The sequence below is a fragment of the Ostrea edulis genome, chromosome 9 (assembly GCF_947568905.1).
Source record: "Ostrea edulis chromosome 9, xbOstEdul1.1, whole genome shotgun sequence".
Taxonomy (NCBI): Eukaryota; Metazoa; Mollusca; class Bivalvia; order Ostreida; family Ostreidae; genus Ostrea; species Ostrea edulis.
The window spans coordinates 32,431,144-32,444,792 of record NC_079172.1 but is presented as its reverse complement, the minus strand read 5'-3'; the positions used below and the strand labels follow the sequence as shown (position 1 = coordinate 32,444,792).

Here is a 13,649-nt window from a genome sequence, read left to right as displayed (position 1 = left end):
AAAAACCAAAACCCATTAAAGATTTCTCTGGTTTAAGTTAGTTCAAATACACAAACACGTATTTTTTCAATGCCAATTCAGTAATTCTCCATATATCCCATGCAAAATAAGTAAATTTCATTGATCTTGTTTGCGATATTTATGACTGTTTTTGCCAGGAGCTGGTATAATTGGTATTTGTTTATTGCTAGATTTACTAAATATCATGGACTATTGAAACAATTTGGATGTTTGCAAATGCGCTATATTGTAGGCCATGTCGTATACTAAGTGCGCTATACCTCTTACCTCTTTGGACGATTCAAATTCTTTTTTGGCAGGCACATACATATATAATGAATTTGGAAAAGCCGTCAGAAATAGTTGTGTTATCTCCCTTTATAAGAAATAATGTACAGATAATGCAGCTGATATGTTGGATTCAGTCATCCATAAAACCTGCTGGTCCAAAGACTGGGTCCAGTGAATTTTAAATCCAGTGTGCGCTACATTGACGATCCTCACAAAATCAACAGAGGTGAATTGTTCTATATGTTGATAACTTTATTTCCGACTTGACAACAATTTATATATCAATACTTGCAACTTAAATGACTATTGAGTTTCTGATTTGACAACAATTTACCTTTTTCTACCAGCACTAGTTTTTTTAGTCCTTGTAGTTTTCAATAAATTATAATTCACATATGTACAGTATCTCCCTGAGATAAAAGGAATGTAAAATGCTCGCAAAAGTCTGTGAGATCTGAAACAAAATGAGAAAAAAGATCATTATTAATTTTTAAAAAATCAGTTATTTCTGTTGGGCTTGAAAGACAAGATATACATGTAATTGTATAATGCCATATAGGAGCATAACTTATTTTACAGATGATATACATTTTTGCATGACAATATGGAAGACATTAAAAGGAGTTCACTTATGAAAATGTTTTATATACACTATTATATATTCAAAGCTACTATTTTGTCTGAATTCAAATAGAGATTTGAAAAACATGTACCTGTATTTCATATTGCTATGTTGCAGGGACCTTTCACCCCTTACCTGTCGTATGATACCAGTTTATATGGTATGTTTCCACGACATTGTTACATTCAATTTGACTGTGACCTTGTTGTATGACCAACATTTTTTTTTTTATCCCTGTAGCACATATGAGACTGAATCCTGGAAAAGTATTCAGTATATGGTATCCATAACATTTCAACATTTAATCAACAATTGTGACCTTGACCTCTGACCTTCAGACCTTGACCTCTGACCTTCAGATCCAAAGATCTATAAAAATCCTCCTCTATTATGACCACTACATGTATCTTTGTAGCAGGTTTGAGACCAATATCTGAAATAGTTCTTTTGGTGAGAATGAAAAGGTGAAGATGATGAACAGTGATCAATCTCATAACTCCTATAAAGGTGAAGATAACAAACCATGATCAATCTCATAACTCCTATAAAGGTGAAAATGATGAACAGTGATCAATCTCATAACTCCTATAAAGGTGAAGATAACGAGCATTGATCAATCTCATAACTCCTATAAAGGTGAAGATGATGAACAGTGATCAATCTCATAAATCCTATAAAGGTGAAGATGATGAACAGTGATCAATCTCATAACTCCTGTAAAGGTGAAGATAACGAACAGTGATCAATCTCATAACTCCTATAAAGGTGAAGATGACTAACAGTGATCAATCTCATAACTCCTATAAAGGTGAAGATAACGAACAGTGATCAATCTCATAACTCCTATAAAGGTGAAGATGACTAACAGTGATCAATCTCATAACTCCTATAAAGGTGAAGATGATGAACAGTGATCAACCTCATAACTCCTATAAAGGTGAAGATAACGAACAGTGATCAATCTCATAACTCCTATAAAGGTGAAGATAATGAACAGTGATCAATCTCATAACTCCTATAAAGGTGAAGATGATGAACAGTGATCAATCTCATAACTCCTATAAAGCTGAAGATGATGAACAGTGATCAATCTCATAACTCCTATAAAGGTGAAGATAACGAACAGTGATCAATCTCATAACTCCTATAAAGGTGAAGATGATGAACAGTGATCAATCTCATAACTCCTATAAAGGTGAAGATGATGAACAGTGATCAATCTCATAACTCCTATAAAGGTGAAGATAACGAACAGTGATCAATCTCATAACTCCTATAAAGGTGAAGATAACTAACAGTGATCAATCTCATAACTCCTATAAAGGTGAAGATAACGAACAGTGATCAATCTCATAACTCCTATAAAGGTTAAGATCATGAACAGTGATCAATCTCATAACTCCTATAAAGCTGAAGATGATGAACAGTGATCAATCTCATAACTCCTATATAGGTGAAGATAACTAACAGTGATCAATCTCATAAATCCTATAAAGGTGAAGATAACGAACAGTGATCAATCTCGTAACTCCTATAAAGGTGAAGATGATGAACAGTGATCAATCTCATAACTCCTGTAAAGGTGAAGATGATGAACAGTGATCAATCTCATAACTCCTATAAAGCTGAAGATGATGAACAGTGATCAACCTCATAACTCCTATAAAGGTGAGGATAACGAAGGAGGGGTGCCCACCCCCAAAACTTTTGACCTTGACTAACTTATAAAGTCAAGGTCACTCTTTTACGTCAACATATAGTCCAAGCCAATAGCTGAGAACCCTTTGACATTACGATTTCAAACTTGAAACGTGGCATGAGGGCATAGATACAAGGTGTACTGCACCAAAAATTTTGACCTTGACCCCTTTCTTCATTCAAGGTCAAATTAAAAAAAAACATGAATAGACCATAACTTCAGAACTTTTGACAGTAAGTCTTCAAACTTAGAATATGAGAAGGGGTAATGAGGAAAGGGGGAATTCCACCAAAATTTTTGACCTTGACCCATTTATAAAGTCAAGGTCAATTTTTTATGTCAAAATATAGTCCAGACCAAAAGCTGACTTGACAACTGTTTGACATTAAAACTTCAAACTTGGAATATGGAGAGATGATATGGAAGAGTGTACCAAAATTTTTGACCTTGACCCCTTCAATTAAGAAAAACATGAATTGACCATAACTTTAGAACGCTTTGACATTAAGACTTCAAACTTAGAATATGAGAAGGGGGAATGAGGAAAGGGGGAATTCCACCAATTTTTTTTTATCTCGACCCATTTATAAAGTCAAGGTCAATTTTTTATGTCAAAATATAGTCCAGGCCAAAAGCTGACTTGACAACCCTTTGACATTAAAACTTTAAACTTGGAATATGGAGAGGTTATATGGAAGAGGGGTGCACACCACAAACATTTTTGACCTTCATCCACTTACAGTGTCAAGGTCACTCTTTTACATCAAGACTATAACCTGAGAACTATTTGACAATATGATTTCAAACTTACAACTTACAAAGCAGATATTAAGACAAGATGTACTGTACCAAAATCTTTGACCTTGACCCATTTCTTCATTCAAGGTCACTCTTTTACATCAAAGTATAGTCAATACTATAACCTGAGAACCCTTTGACATTAGGATTTCAAACATACAACATGGAAAGCAGACATTAAGACAAGATGTATTGTACCAAATTTTTTTTTACCTAGACCCATTTCTTCATTCAATGTCATGTTTAAAAAAAACTTGATGATTTCATAACTAAGGTTTGTTTGACATCAAGACTGCAAACTTGTAATATGGAAAGGCAATATTGAGGAGGGGGTGCACATCACCAAAACTTTTTACCTTGACCTACTTACATTGTCAAGGTCACAATTTTACATCAAAGTATAGTCCAGACCATAACCTGAGAAACCTCTGACATTAGGTTTTCAAACTTACAACATGGAAGGCAGATTTAAGACAAGATGTATTGTACCAAAATTTTTTACCTTGACCCATTGATTTTGATACAAGCCGTTGTTATTGCCTCTTATGCTTGCACTCATTATTGTTGCCCCGGTTATTAGACAATCAAATTTTGAAGGGGGGACATCTGGGGGGTTTTTTTGTAAAAAAAAATACCCATTAGTTTAAAACTGAAGTAGGATTTCGAAGAATTTCATCTTTTAAAAGGAAAGTTGGAGTATAAGTAGGATTAGGCCACATCAAATCGATTCTCTGGTTCTCAGACACCGCCCCGCCCCCCCCCCCCCCCAAAAAAAATTGGCCGCTGACACGAGTTTATTGCCGCCCCGGAAAAAAATCGCTGCCGCCTGTATTTGATCCGTCAAAATAAAATTTGTGTTTTGGCGCCAAAATCGTAAAGTGCCTTGCTGAATAAGACGTGCTGCTATTGATGTAAACAATATGGCAACAGAAACAGTTCTTGTCAGCATTGAGATTATTTTTAACTCAAAACAGATTGTTCCATGGACAATTATACCGGTAGACTCGTCCTTGACAGTTGATACACTTTGCAAGAAACTTCTGGGCGGTGAATTTAAAGAAATTGAAACCGTGAAGGAACAAATTGATGAAAGCAAGGCCGAGTTGAAGTACGACGTTTTCGTAGGTCGAAACAAAATGGCTGACAGCGATAAGGTTTTTTCAACAGTGAAAATTTCCGAAGTGGTTGAACTTTTTAAACTCTAACTCTAACTTTCTACCCATTTGTGACATGGAGATAAACTGAAAAACTAAACCCCCTACCTACCAACCTATCCATTTTTTGAAAAACAATTGTCCGAGAACCAGAGAATCGATTTGATGTGGCCTTACCAAATGTGGAATTAATGTCAAGTTCGTTTAAAATATAGTTCATGGGCCTTACTAAGACAATGTTGTTACAAGCTTTGCCAACTGGAACCAACACACATTCCTCACGTAACCTATCTAATACGCCAGTTTCGAGATAAGAGCTCTCCTGTGTAGGAGGTACATTTAGTAGAATTTTGAGGGCCTAAGTGGGACAGAGTGAACCTTCTGTCAGTGAGGAAGACGATAAAATGTATTAAAAGTGGCTTCTTTTTAAATATGTAAATATTGGAAACACAAAATACTATTGAAAGAAATGTTTTACTAAAGCAGAAACATAAAAACAATGTCATATTTGAAAGTAATATCCAGGATATGATACCTACGACCAATAAAATTACGTGATATAATAAGAATTCCATGTATCTAATTACTCCTTGAATACTTATCACTTACTTAGTTTGTGTATCAGTTGAATTTGGGTGATGAAACAGCATATGAGAGACTTAATGAGTACATTCACTCGTGCAGTGATGAATATTCGTCCCACTCCCGCATGTAAACAAGTTGTTTCGCGCCTTACTATGTACGAGAGTTTCTTCAAAGGAAAATAACTCGAGCGTATCTCGAAACCGGCGTATTCTTTTATCACTTCTGGTTTACGAAATACAGAAGGATAGACGTTGCATACTTTTTTTTGTTTTGCAGAATTTGAGGGAAAACCATTTTACATAAAACCAATGCCTTCTTAACAGAGGGTTTGAACAAATTCCAATATGCATTTGATGTGTATTGAAGTAAGCATAATGTACAGTAGTCATACATAACCTTGTTTTTCTAATTTGTCATGAAACACATGATAGTCTGATATTACTTTAAGGGTATTCCCTACCAAGGGAAATAACTAGACCAAACCTATAATTAAAATTAGCTGTTTTTAATCCGCTACTGCTTCGAGAAGCGGTAGGTTGCTAACTGAAATTTATATTGCAATATGTATTTAATGAAGTGGGTTGGTAGAGTGTTGTTACATCATTCCAACTTCCTCCCTCTGAATATCTGACCATATGACTTTTCAACTCACAACTCCCTCCCAATTAACCCCCAATAAAAACATCTTGTACCAGCATACCTGCTTGCATCTAAAAATGGCACAGAATACAAAATAGTCCACTCCTCTGGAATGGCTGAGTAATTAGGTTCAAATTTTGTGTCTGTCTGTGTGTCAAGATCTATCAGATAGTGACACCTGGTGATGTTTGTCTGTAAATAGAACACAAATAACGGAACAGGTATAGTTTATGCTCAGATGAAAGAAGATATGCATACTGCCAATCAAAGTGGCTGAAGAGTTACTGTCAAGCACTTCTCATTTGCAAGCACTTTTTCTTACACACATTTGCAAAATGATATTATGCAAAATTAAATTTTTCATAAATAATTTTGTTCATATACCTACAGTTGAGCAAACTGAAGGTTCACAAAAATTATGTCTGGTAGCTGAATGTTCTTAAACGGATAAGCAAACATCTAAGCAAATCAGGCAAATTAACAATATATCATTCATTTATTATGTCTAATTTTTGTTATTGTCCATTGACCTGGCACTTCTGCACTGAGCAAAACACCCGCAAAATTGAAAAGACACAGGAAAGAGCTTGAGGATTTATCTATGATGATTACAAAAGCATGTATGAAAATATAGTAAATCAATCAAAAATTACCTCATTAAAAACCAGGAGAATGCGAACAATAGCATCTGGAAACTTTAAAAATTATTCACAAAATTCACCCAGTTTTTCTACAAGATTTTGTTGTTATAAAAAAACTATTCATACAATTTTAGATATATGAATACAGTACAGCTGAAATACCCAAATCAAGAACAACCAGGGTATGGGATTAAATCTTTCAGATATGAGACAGCAAAGCTCTGGAACTCTTTGCCAAATAATGTCAGAAATTTCTCATCATACAGTCAATTTTCAAAATTATATCCTAAATTGGTGAGGGGAAGTAAATTGTAAATGTAGCTCATGCAGACTCCAGCCTCTCCTGCCTAGATCCTAGATTTTTATCCAAACCAGAAATGTTTAATTTTACTTTTCTAACTGTATTAGTGCTGTGTATCTCGCCCCTGATTCTTCTGTGTGTATCTGTGTTTTTGTTTATATACATGTAGTTCCTGTATATATTACTAAGCATGATGTATTTTTGTTTATATAGTTCCTGTAAGTGTGTGTATGATGTGTGATATCATAATACATATAATGTATGTGTTTTTGTTCATACAGTCCCTGTACATGTATATCTATGCATGTGAATATACATGTATGTGTTTTTGAATTTATTTTAAAATAAGTTGTCTGTTTTATGACGGTACATGTACAGTGCTCCCTCAATATATTGCCCCCCCCCTTTATAATGCCACCCTGCTTATTGCCTGAAAATCCTAAAGAATAGATCTCTCCCCAGTTAACACCCCTGTCATAATGCCATATGTCACTGATTTTCACAAAGGAATGGTCAAATTTTAGAGGGTTTGCCCTAGATAATAATGCCAATTACCTACCACCCATCAATGATCACATCAACTGTACTTTGAGAGCAGTGCTTTTAATTGTGACAGTCTGGACAAGGTATTCAGGTGGTCAGGTTAATTACACATAATTGCTGAATTAAACTAAAGATTATCTAAATGTTTATACAGAGTGGAGCCCATATAAACTTACAGAATTGAATTTTTTTGACAGCTCAGTGAATCCTTTGTAATGGTGAATTTGTCATATTGCCACACCCTCTTATTTTATTGCCAAAATTGATCTTGAACAAAAGTTGGCAATATATTGAGGGAGCACTGTACATATATATACCATTTGTGGTATGTGTTTTACGCCATATAGACTCACTAACTCACTTACTGGTTCTTAAATCTGACAAGACAAGGTCACAGAACTAAAGGCTACTAAAATTATAAGTGATTTATGCATCTGAAGTGCACACCATGAATTGAGAGTGCTGAATATGTATATCTATATTGCCTGAGACTCAAATTAAAAGCATGTCACTTTGTCATTGAATAAAATGTATCACATGACTGCCGACTACATTTCTATAGACAGTTGGTAGGAAATCCATATACAGCAATATGACAGATTTGTGTAAAAACATTATGAATATGTAAATTGTATGATGTGGTATATTACTGAACAAAATAAAGCAGTTATTATATAGGTTTGTTCTAAAATGTATGAAGTTGTTCATGGCTTGGTTATGGGCTTGATCAACCCAACCTATTTTCGTAGACTGTCAGTAACAAACCCAATATACATGTACATCTATACTAATATCTACATGTATTCTTAAGAGAGTAAATAACTTTGGAATTTTTTTTATTCTTTGCTGTAAACTTGGCACCGATGTAATATGTAATTGTTTATCACAAGGGTCCTATTTACTTTCGTAGGACTTACATATCTGGACATTTCTTCTCTGTTACGATCATTCATGTCTGATGGAATCTGACTAGTGGCATCTTCCCCAGAATTATATGGCTTTGGCAGCTGACCTCTGAATTCTGACCTCAAGAACTGAAGATTCCAACTTCAAGAAAAAAACTTAAACTTACAGATTGTAATATTGAGTCTCTTCCCCCTCTGTCTCTCTCTCTCTCACTACCTCTCTCTCTCTCTCTCTCTCTCTCTCTCTCTCTCTCTCTCTCTCTCTCTCTCTCAATTTTTACTTACATATGTAGATGTACCATAAATGTGAACTATTTTTGACCTGTGGAGTTTATTTTTCTAAAATTCATTAAATATGCTATATATCTCAAATCTCTTTTATGTGTATCAAGATTTTGTGATTCATTACAAATTTTAAAAATGATAGGTTTTTCACTCCCAAATACTTTTGCAAAAAACAAATAATGAAAATGAAATTGAGAATTCAATTCAATCAATTGACCTACTAGTTTGCTAAAACTTAATATACAACACATCAGCCAGATTTAAAGTAGGATTGAAATTTTACATCTCCTCAACTCACTTGTTTCCAGGGAGAAAAAAGTTGCTGGGAAAACGGTACCACTCTTTCCCTACACACACACTGACCACCTTATCTGGAGATAAAGTGTGAATTTTGGGATCAGAGGAAATCCTGTTTAGCTCCACATAAACATCTAAAGGTGCATGGTATCCTGCAAGAAGATAATGTCATCAGAAGAATGGAACTTTTTATACCAGAACACAATGACTTTTCATTTCCTTTATAAAAACCATGAACAAGAGAAAGGCAACAATAGAAACAGAGAGAGATTAAGGAGTGAATTCTAAATCCAGTAACTCATATGTACGACAATGGATTTGTATACACTGTACATGTATATGCTGGATATACTTTGTGGCTGTATGTCCACACTACAAAAAGATTGAAAATTAACACACACCCATTCATCAATTAATGATTTTACAGTATGCTATACTCTGAATATCTATTTCCAGTGGAATCAAATGAAAAGACTCAAAAACTAAAAATTAATCATTGACAATTTGTAATATTGACAGGAAATGATACAAATACAGGCACTACTAGCTGACATAATGGATATAAACCTACCCTGATACAGAGCAACGACACGTGAGAATGACAGAACACTAAACAGGACACACAGACAGATAGGGATCCAGCTCGTATTGTCTGTGTAGTGACGGCCCATTTGTCGGGGCAGTAATAAACAACACAGCTTCTGAAATCACACCATAGACATAAAGTGTAGAAGATCTAGTATTTTGTGAACAGGAGACGATTTAAAAAAAAAAAAAAGAGGCCCATGGACCACATCGCTCACCTGTGTCACTTCGGCTCATATCTAAAGATTTTTCCCATTATGATATATGTTTGCATGTAATACTTTGATCCCTATTGTGGCCCCAACCTACTCCCGGGGGCCATGATTTTTACAAACTTGAATCTGCACTATGTCAGGAAGCTTTCGTGCAAATGTAAACATTTTTGGCCAAATGGTTCTTGAGGAGAAAATTTTTAAAGATTTTTTTTCTATTTATTAGTTATGTAAAACTTTGATCCCTATTGTGGCCCCATCCTAGCCCCAGGGGTCATGAGTTTAACAAACTTGAATCTGCACTATGTCAGGAAACATTCATGTAAATCTCAGCTTTTCTGGCTCAGTAGTTCTTGTAAAGAATATTTTTCAAAATTTTCCCTATCTATTTGTATGTAAAACTTTGATCCCCTATTGTCACCTCATCTTACCCTGGGGGCCATGAGTTTAACAAACTTGAATCTGCACTATGTCAGGAGACTTTCATGTAAATCTCAGCTTTTCTGGCTCATTAGTTCTTGTAAAGAATATTTTTAAAGATTTTCCCTATATATTTGTATGTAAAACTTTGATCCCCTATTGTGGCCCCATCCTACCCTCAATTCCATGATTTGAATAAACTTGAATCTGCACTTTGTAGGAAGCTTTCATGTACATTTCCACATTCCTGGACCAGTAGTTTTTGCTAAGAAGATTTTTCCTATTTAAAGATTTTCCCTATTTATTTGTTTGTAAAACTTTGATCCCCTATTGTCGCCTCATCTTACTCTCAGGGGCAATGATTTTGACAAACTTGAATCTGCCCTTTGTCAGGAAGCTTTCACGTAAATCTCAGTTTTTCTGGTCTAGTGGTTCTTGAGAAAAAGATTTTTAAAACATTTTCCCTATATATTTGTATGTAAAAGTTTGATCCCCTATTGAGGCCCCACCATACCTCCAGGGGCCATGATTTGAATAAACTTGAATCTGCAGTATGTCAGGAGGCTTTCATGTAAATCTCAGTTTTTCTGCTTGAGAAGAATATTTTAAAGGTTTTTCCTATACAATCTGATTAAAATCAGATCCTCAATCCGCTCCTCTTTCTTCATCTTGTCGCTACGTAGCGACAAGAAAAAAAATGATGAAGAAAAAGGAGCGGATTGAGGATCTGATTTTAATCAGATTGTTTCCTATACATTTCTATTTAAAACTTTGATCTCCTATTGTGGACCCATCCAACCCCCAGGGGCTATCATTTTAAAAAACGTGAATCTGCACTATGTCAGGAAGCTTTTATGTAAAATTTAGCTCTTCTGGCCCAGTGGTTCTTGAGAGGATTTTAAAAGCATTTTCCCTATATGTTTGTATGTAAAACTTTGATCCCCTATTGTGGCCCCATTTAACCCCCGGGGTCCATGATTTGAACAAACTTGAATGTGCACTATGTCAGGAAGCTTTCATGTAAATTTCAGCTCTTATGGCCCAGTGGTTCTTGAGAAGAAGATTTTTAAATGACCCCACCCTATTTTTAATGATTATCTCCCCTTTGATGGGGGCATGGCCCTTCTTTGAACAAACTTGAAAGCCCTTAACCCAAGGATGCTCTTGACCAAGTTTGGTTATAATTGGCCCAGTGGTTCTAGAGAAGAAGTCGAAAATGTTGATTGATAGAATATTATTTTACGTCCATCTCGAGAATATTTCACTCTTTATATGGAGACGTCACCACTGCTGGTGAAGGGCTGCAAAATTTTGGCCTATGTTCGGCCCTTATGATGGCCATTGAGCAGGGAGGGATCTTTATTGTGCCACACCTGCTGTGACATGGGACCTCGGTTTTTGCAGTCTCATCTGAAGGACCGCCCCATTTAGTCGCCTTACGACAAGCAAGGGGTACTAAGGACCTATTCTAACCCGGATCCCCACAGGATGCTTTGTTTCAATGATAAATGAAGTTGAAGCCTTTTGAGTATCAGCATCATTCTGTAATCACTCTTCAAAACTTGCAATGAATTCTCAATATACATGTAGTGGTAATGTACTTGAGTTCTGAGAAAATTCAAATTTTTATTTGAACTTAAATGCAAAATCTAACTTAAAAGACAATTATAAAGAGCATACCCCAAAATAGTTTACACTTTATGTGCAAACTAAATACTCCAAGGCTGTCCCTAAGAAAGCTACACAAAATAAAAATTTGAAGAAAAGAATACAAAATATCATACTTTGCCATGTAACGTAAATCACAGAAAATACATGGCGTCATAATCGATGAAGTCACAGCAGTGAAAAATCTCACAGGGCCGTCTCCTGAGAATAACGTTGGTCTCACACAGGTAATTATGTGAGAAAGATGATAATAATGGCAGTGAGTGTACTAAGATTTTACCTGTAAATAGTCGATACCAACAGCTCCATATAGGGCCAGGAGTGGATAGATGGGGAACAGAAATCTCTCCTCCTGTGACACAAAGTTAAAAAACTCAATCAAGATCATCCCCTTCAATGATAACCAGTGACAAGTTAAAATTAGTAATGCAGAGAAATTTTAGATTCACGGGACACATCAAATGACAATTTTAGATTCACGGGACACATCAAATGACAATTTTAGATTCACGGGACATATCAAATGACAATTTTGGATTCACGGGACATATCAAATAACGATTTTGGACACATCTCATACCAGAATGAAAAATTCACAAACACAACTAAATATTTTAGCAGAAGCAAAATGCTTGACAAATTGAAGTTATTTACCTTACATTACAAAAATAAACCCCTATTAAATATGAAGTGCAATATTTTTTTCCAAAAAATTGTAAAACGCCATTTTAGTGACATTGAAACTAAACAATAATACATGTACCATGATAAAAAGTAGTTTTCCTAAGTTTAATACAGCAAACATATACTTCTATTTCAAAATGTGATTTAGGGGGTAGAAAGCTGTTACTGTCATACATACTATTTTCTTGGAAATAACCGGTGATTTACAGTACCTTATGAGGCCTGGTGAAGAAAATAAGAATCCATAGATACATGGGCAGCATCAACAGCCATGTTGGTTTATCTGAAAACAAAAAAATGTCTTCACTTGATACTTGTACAGAAGACAACTTTTGCCTGTGGGATCTGCTGATTTACATTTTCAATTTATTCCCAGAGATTGTGATTCCCATGGAATTGCATGAATGAATTAGCCAGACAAATGCCCCTGCCCAAGGGCCATAACTCTGCCAAAAGTTATCCAATCGGACCCATATGAGTTCTTTAAAAACTGTGTATTCTCACGATATATCTATATCCCAAATATCAATTCAAAAGTCAATGTATGACTGACATAATGAGTTGAAAGTGTGAATTGTTTGAAATATTTCAAAGTCAAACTCTTCCAAAAATTATTAAACCATAACTAAATACAAACTTGACCGGCATATTTTTCGGACATATATCCCAAATATCCATGTCTGACTGAGGTAATGAGCAGAAACTGTCCAAGAGGCAAAACTTTGTCAAAATTTGACCTAGCTGTCTATTCTCATGATCTCAATTTCAAATCAAACTGTCCATTTATAACTGAGATAATAATTAGAAACTATGAATTGTTTGTCAAATCCAAGGGGCACAACTCTGCCAACAATTATTCAACCTGAACCTTATAAGATCTTGACCTTTCCATGATGTATCAAAACCAAATTTCAGTTGAATAGGCGTATCTGAAACAGGGATAATAAACGGAAACTGAATTATGATGTAATGATGGAAGGACAAAAAAGGTAACACTAAATGCCCAAACCATTTCACAAGATAGGCATAAAAATCATAAACAGTTCGACATTAAAAATAGCTATATCTTTATCATGGTGTAATATTTTGTCCCAATATTTTGATCAAGTGCATTAATTCTCGGGAACATATGTACCTCATAATTTAAGTGATTTTAATTACAATTGAAATTCTGGTAAATGATTAATCAGATCAATAATTTATTCATAAATTAACATCTGAAAATGTGTATGCAAAACCCCATATTGATTTAAGGTGGATTGATCCTCGTGTGACTTATTAATACATGTACTGGTTGAAAGTGGAAAAACTGTATTAATT

General features: G+C 35.0%; 1 protein-coding gene across 1 annotated transcript in view; it reads right to left on the bottom strand.

Moving 5' to 3' along the window:
- Positions 1-525: 525 nt before the first annotated feature.
- The window catches only part of LOC130050363 (alpha-1,2-mannosyltransferase ALG9-like), a 39,812-nt gene continuing 26,688 nt past the window's right edge, over positions 526-13,649 (bottom strand). The window contains exons 11-17 of the mRNA XM_056150236.1: positions 12,542-12,612; positions 11,926-11,997; positions 9,332-9,461; positions 8,762-8,912; positions 8,191-8,320; positions 5,850-5,980; positions 526-745 (exon numbers count right to left, since the gene is read on the bottom strand). Coding sequence (XP_056006211.1) covers positions 622-745; positions 5,850-5,980; positions 8,191-8,320; positions 8,762-8,912; positions 9,332-9,461; positions 11,926-11,997; positions 12,542-12,612 — 809 coding nt within the window. The 3' untranslated portion in view covers positions 526-621. The remainder of the gene's footprint in view (positions 746-5,849; positions 5,981-8,190; positions 8,321-8,761; positions 8,913-9,331; positions 9,462-11,925; positions 11,998-12,541; positions 12,613-13,649) is intronic.